Below are 6,986 nucleotides of genomic sequence, written 5' to 3'. Positions count from 1 at the left end.
CTGGCTGCCGAGATAGGTCGATCTTCCACTCAGCCATCGATATGTACGTACCTACACACATATGTATGTATGTACGTAGGTGAGTGGTTTTTTATTATTTATCTTTTCGGTTAAGGTCCTCCATTGCCAGTCTCTCCTCCATTTCCAGCTCTCTAATTTTTAGCCTTTCATTACTCTTCATCTCCTTTTCTCTTGATTCCATTTCTTTTTCCTTCAATGCTAATTCATTTTTTTCTTTTAACTTAACTCTTCTTCTCTCAACCTAAAGTCTTGGTCAGCTTTCTGCTTCCTCACAGTTAACATGTCTGCTTGCATTTCAATTACCTATATCTGTAAGTGCAGTTCGAGAATAAATCCCTTTACAGCTTGTGGAAGCTGTGTTTTCGGTTTCAATAGTTACATTTGTTGGCGACATTGTGGTTTCTTCGAACAGGAGCTCTGTTGAATTGAAAATATCTTCACATACGGAGTCCAAACTGTCTTCAATGACAGCCGCTTCAACGAGCCTGTTGCCAAAAATGTCGCCAAGCTCGTAAAAATGTGTACTTTTTAAGTAAAATGGCTGAAATACAAACTCGTTAAATCAAAGCTGCTGGAATGGCCCATATTTCTATTTCCTACTTCGAAAAGTGTCGCCATCCATGCTGCCGGCGCCGGTTGATCCTTCCCAACCTTCGGCTTTATTGTAGCTGTCGCGCATGTTTCGTACTTTCGCTCGTGCCAGCTTCCACTCAACCTCCAATTTCATTTCCAACGAAAACCGCCTGTAGTAGTTTTGATCAGTTGGCTTCTGTAATTAATACCTTCTGTGTGATCAAAATTGCACTTATTTAATAAAAAACAAACCTCGAAATCTCCATTCGCCATCAAAAACTCAATGAGCGCCTTTTCGTCTACTATGGTCCATTTCTTGGTGGGATTGATGCGCACACGCTTCGCTTTTAGCTGAATCAAAAACATTTATTTAATCTGGGTCCATTAATATAGATAATGCATTAGATCTTACCTGAATATTTGGCAAAGGATCCGGTTTTATAAGCAGCTAGATTTGCCAGACGGTATAAGCACAAAACAAAACAGAATTTTCACGAGAAGCAAATGTAAACAAACAACAGCTGTTTGCTTACTACACCACATAAACATAGCAAGCAAGGTTGTACTGTTTTAGTACTCTTTCAGTGTGGAAGGCACCAAAAATTTTTTTAAACCATTGTAAAAGTTTAGTAAATTATGACAATATTGTAATATTGTATCGGTATGCTATACCAAATTCCACGTCTATCTAAGAATTAGTTTTAGCTACTACCACTTGTAAGCCTCCTTGGCACTCAAACATTGCATCGTAACACGAAATCCCGGCCCGAGTTGGAGAGCCCGGTCGGCATGAAGAGTGACCTCGAGACTTTTGACTGCATCTGGTTTTCTTTCCTTTTTTGCAAGACGACGAGAAAGACACGAGTGACAGTGAAGCACTTTTGGAGAATTTAAAAAAATTAAAAATAAATATACCAATTACGCATCAAAGTTGTCGAAAACCTTTTGCCTATAAGCGTCAGAAGTGGCATTAAAGCAACCCTTCTACAAAATTAAGGATGTCTTATGCATTTTCGTACATATATCCGTATGTAAATGCAATTCAATTATACACGTGCGTACAATTCGAGAAACTTCGGCAAATATATTGCTTCCAACATCGGCAATCGAAGCAACGAAGCACTTAAGCGAAACATCTCGAAATATTACCATCACCGAAATGAAAAGAAACGAAATTGAAGAGTGGCTCAATTGCAACAATACTAAATTCTACGTTGAGACAACTGCGTAAATTGGCAATAGAAAATGGTGCTACTTGTAAAATATCTTGCGACTAGGGCTCAGTATATCCAGTAAAAAAACTGTGGTGAAGTCCTTTATGGGGATAAAGTTTCCAGAGGTGAAATTTTAGGTAGCACACAATTTCTTACACGCATGGTTGCTTTTCAGCACTCATGAAAGAAACTTAAGAAATATTTGAAAAAAAAAGTTCATATAGTACATTAATTTAAAAAAAAATACCATATTATGTATGTACTCTGGTTAATAATATCAAAAAATGTATTAGAACCACCGTTTAATGTTATATTTGATACAAATTAATATTGCTGCCCCGAACGCTCTGCGCCTTGCCGCTGAATAATAGATTACTTAAAATTACATCCCTGGTCCTTGTTCTTTCTGTATCGCATCGTGGTGAATTCATATTTCTCAGAAATTTGACAACAAAACAAAACAAAGCAAGTATTTTATTTGCTAATTTTTGCGATTTCTATTGTTTAATGTAAATTTGTCTTTTTAGGATATGTCGAGCCAACAAAGAAGGCGCAGTTGGAAAATTTAGTAATTACTAATGAAGTAGCTGGCATATTTGGAAAATTATGCCGATAAACAGGATGGAATTTGGGAAAGTAAGTGCATGGTTGCAGCATATCTATGTATAAAAAGTATTTAATTAAATTGTTTATAGAAATGTTATAAATCGAGTGGCTCATTTACGATGTGCTCCAAACATTTGGCGAACTTTTTTTCGCCTTTTCAACGTGCTAAGTAACAAGTTAAGATGACTGCCATCATGGGCCGGTAAGAAACCGCTAGCAAAGGGCAGACAACCTTCCAGGAAGCTGCCTCCTGTCCCCGAGCCGAAGCTGCAGTTCAGCAAGAGCAGGTCAGCAAATTGCTACCCTGATCAAACGTAAACTAAAGCGGTCTGCTGTGATTGCACTCCGTAAATGTGAAAACTTGGTGCATGCTGAGAAATATCAAACAAGAAAACTCCGTGATGGACGCCGTGAGATGGAGTAACGCTGTGTGGCAAAGAAATGCGGCCAATTCGACGGGCCTGAAAAATGCAAATTGGCTTTTGTGATCCGCATCCGCGGTATCAACAAAGTTGCACAAAAAGTGCGTAGTTTTACAGTTCTGTCTTCGCCACATTAAAACGGTGTGTTCATCAAATTGAGCAAGGCAACCATTAATATGCTACGTATGCCGAACCCCTATATGGGGTTATCCAAATCTTAAATCAGTTTGTGAATTGATGTACAAACGTGGAATGGTCAAGCGTGTCCCAATCTCTGCTTTGTGATCGAACGCAAATTTCGCGAAGCGCGTTGATTCACTTCACTTCAAGAAAGCCCCCAACTTCCTGTTGCTATTCAAGCTCAACACATCAACCCGAGGCTGGCGCAAGAAGGCTAATCACTACGTTGAGGTTGGTGATTTCGGTAGCCGTGAGGATAAGATCAACAAATTGCTGCACAAGATGGCTTAAAGAAATTGTTGTTTTGTATTTAAGGCGACAATATAATTTGGCACATCTTCAAAAGGCGCTCAAGCAAAAAAAAAAAGAAAATTAAAAAATTCCTGAAGTTGCCTTTTCACGGGTCGATTTCTGTCGACTGGAAAATTTACTTAAGATATCGACTAGCCAAAACGCTTACATTTTACGGTTGAATTGCAATTTACACGGGTAGATTTTGGTTAAACGACAAAAAGGCAGCTTAAATAACGTTCAAATTAATCACCCCCTTTGAGATGGAAAATACCAATAACCATTTCATAATTTCGAAAATTATTCCATTTATATTTGGTCTTGCATTTTCCACACCACTTGTGAGGTATGCTTTTACGAGCGTTACCGATTTTTTTTAATGTGCTCGGTTGCCCAGGAGGCCTATTTTCACCTTTACAACTTAACTTAAACAATTAAAACTAAAGCATGCAATATATAAAGAAAATTAAAAGTTGTCTTACATCTAGTAAACTTAAAAAATTGCACATTAAATTCATTTTTCATTATAAAATAAAATTAAATATCACAATTCAGTTTACAAAATGTGGTCTGTTTGCACCCACAGTAAGTTCCCATGAAGCCTAGCCTAAATTCAGAATTGAAAAAAAAAACGAGCAAATGGGGTCGGAAACTACTAGCCCTAAAAGCACAATGTGGAAAATGTTTGAAGAGCTGCGAAATTGTATTGCAATAATAAAAATAACAGTGCATAAATTGGAAAAAATGGTTTTTGTTTTGCTTTATAATTTTTGGGAATATTGGTTCAGATGGAATTTTTTTATTTGTTTGGTTTTTCAGCTCGTTAATGATGCACCCAGGGTTGCATTTACTGTCTGAAAATATTTCGTGAAGCGTTCCAAAATTAGCTCCGAGCAACTAAAAGTTGGTTAAGCTTAAATGAAATAGTTTTTTATTAAATATTTATTTCTGGTATTTAGTAAAAAACATCAATACTAATGTATGAAATGAAGTAAATAAAAATCTACGAATACATTCCATGAATATTTTGTCATAGAGCCATTATTAAATTTAGACATAACTTTGTCAGGCGTTGGTACCTACGTATATAGAATTAATGCGTTGGAGAGAGATAAATATACAAGTTCAGCGCGCTAATTTAGGTATCCTTGTATGTATATACATGTTACTCGTCTGGCATATACTCCAACTGCGAAAATAATGACAATTATAATTTATGTAGATCCCTGGATAAAAGATTGTCACAAGTTACTTTCGGTAACTCACGATTGAAGTTTGGAATGCAATTTCTCAGAAACACGACTACAGATTTTCTCCAAAGTGTCGGAGAATGCTTTGTACTAGTTCATGAAATTCTTAAATTATCTTATTTTTTTTAGTTTAGTGTCAACCATTTATGAGTTTAATAAAATTTTGTCGTATACGACATTTGTCAAAAAATTTGCAGTCAGTTTTAGAGATATACGCCAAAATGTGATAACAATTTTTATAAATTAACCATACTTTTTACTAATCAGCCTAATCGTGAGTTTCGCCCGAACAAAATTTCGCCAACAATTTTTTCATCCACCTGTAGTGAACACACGCAAACGAAAAGTGACCCGGTTCTAGAAAATGAAACTCATGATAAAACTGAATATGTCGGAAACTAAAGAAGAACAGATAACTCTATTTAAAAGATCTTGATTAGTTTAGTACGACAGCAATACTAACGCAATTTGTACCAAATAACCGAAAAAATTTTAGTCAATTAGTCGGAAACTAAAGAAGATATCCAAAAACCACAAATTGTCAAAATGACGCTTCCGGCAATTTTCCATCGAGGCGACGATATTTGAATAGCTTTGTATAGTTACCAATAGTCAGTACTAATTTGTACTGGAACCTGCAAACTTTTACTGGAAAAGTGTATGATAACCCAAAAATTTGCAAGAGAGCACTGAATCGAGAGCGTAACAACACGAGAGAGCTGCAAATTCTTGCTAGTGAAATTTTTACTAGCAGAAATTAGCTAGCAGAAGAAGAAGAAGAATAAATGTCAAAAGAATATATAAAAAGTGGTGTTACTAGCTCAGTTGATTTTGTGTATGTGTTTCGCCGCACGGCTTCTTATATCAAATTGAAAAATTTTGTTTGAATTTCTACTCACACTTACAGGTTTTGACAGTTTATCCCGCCAAAGCAAAAACAAAATACATGTAAATTTTTGTTTTTGTACTCCTGCAATCACCTTATATTGATTCGCCTTGGCACAAACAAAAGTAAAATGAGTGGAAACAAAAATATTAATGATGTACTGGACAGTGTTAGTGCTTGTGTGTAAAGCAAAGAGTTTAAAACTGATTTATAAATAGTAAAATGTTTACAGCAGATTGTCAAAGCAGTGCAACAACTGTTCACTTGCAAGTTATTGCTAGTTTTGTGTTCAATAAGTTCTTCTGCTAGTTTTCTCTTCTTCTCAATTTAACGCTCTATTTTGCTTTTACGCTCTCGCTGCAATGTTACTGTTACTATACAAACCTAATGTTACTCGCATATTTTCGAGCCTGTATGCACATTTTCGGGAAAAAGGTTAAAAAGTGTATCCATCTGCTGAAAAGATATTTTCGCAGATTCACAATTTATTTAAAATAAATCTATTAGCCCAATCTCCAATTCCATGTGAATAAATCTCCCCAGTGCTTAAATAATTTTCACCACATTAAATAGCTGCACAACACCCTAATTGCCGAAAAAGCGTTGCTTGCAACACTAGTCCTTTATGGGGACGAAACTTGGCGAAAAAAAAATAGCTAAGTTTGTTTACTGGATATACTGAGGACTAGGGTTCGAACGCTACTGAGTAAGTATCGATACTGAGGGTATAAAAATGAGTACTTTAATACTCGATACCTTATTTGGTGTTTTTACTCGATACTTTGCAAGGTACTCGTAGTATTGAATACTTTTTAAAACGCACACTTTTTAAATTTTTTCTTCCATTGCTTTCTTTGCTTATATGGATTACTATCATTCAATTTTGTCTATCACTTAAAATAAACTGTAATTGCGTGTATTCTGTTGCATAACATAAACCAAATAAGTGAAGGTTTAGTGGCCTTATTCATAAAAAATAAAGTAGGCTTAATAAAATGACATTTTCATAAATTTTTCAGTTTATAAACCTTTTTTATTTTTTATGAATAAGGCCATAAAACTTTACGCAAAGTTCACGAAAATGCAGATTTTTTAGAAACTTTTTGGGAATGCAGTTTTGTAACCTATTCAAATTTACGTGTAGCCTACTACCGTTGACTTTTAATTCAAACTTGCACATTATCATACTAAAATTGAATAGGCTACAAAAATGCATACTAAAACTTTACACAAATTTCTTAATAAAACTTGAAATTCGTGAAAGTATATATATATATATATATATATATATGTATGTACATTTGACGTTAAAATTACTTCTAACGTGAAAGTAAGTTCCGCAATGAAATAAAAATCAAATATTTTAAATTTTTTTGTTTTAATTTAAGGAAATAACTAGATATACGATTGAAGAATAAAATAATTTTAGTATACCAAAAACGTATTTTAATGAGTCCGATACTGAGTAGTATCGATACTTTTTCCCTGATACTTTTAGAGTATCGATACCATGAGCTCGATGCCAGAATGAGTACTCAGTATC

The 6,986-nt window shown here is 35.0% G+C and overlaps 1 protein-coding gene across 4 annotated transcripts in view; it reads right to left on the bottom strand.

The window, feature by feature from the left end:
* Positions 1-1,870, bottom strand: part of LOC118735180 — a 134,930-nt gene extending 133,060 nt beyond the window's left edge. Inside the window, exons 1-5 of one of the 4 annotated variants that reach the window (XR_004992534.1) lie at positions 1,007-1,867; positions 847-945; positions 622-790; positions 401-562; positions 33-330 (exon numbers count right to left, since the gene is read on the bottom strand). Coding sequence is in view for 2 of the 4 variants with exons in the window: in XM_036464822.1 (XP_036320715.1) it covers positions 498-562; positions 622-790; positions 847-945; positions 1,307-1,336 (363 nt within the window). In the remaining 2 variants the exon portion in view is untranslated. The other 3 variants (XR_004992533.1, XM_036464822.1, XM_036464821.1) reach the window with 3 other exon arrangements.
* Positions 1,871-6,986: the final 5,116 nt, after the last annotated feature.

The sequence above is a fragment of the Rhagoletis pomonella genome, unplaced genomic scaffold (assembly GCF_013731165.1).
Source record: "Rhagoletis pomonella isolate Grant_MI unplaced genomic scaffold, Rhpom_1.0 Rhpom_scaffold_00003, whole genome shotgun sequence".
In the NCBI taxonomy this organism is placed as follows: domain Eukaryota; kingdom Metazoa; phylum Arthropoda; class Insecta; order Diptera; family Tephritidae; genus Rhagoletis; species Rhagoletis pomonella.
This window is presented reverse-complemented; position numbering and strand designations above follow the sequence as displayed.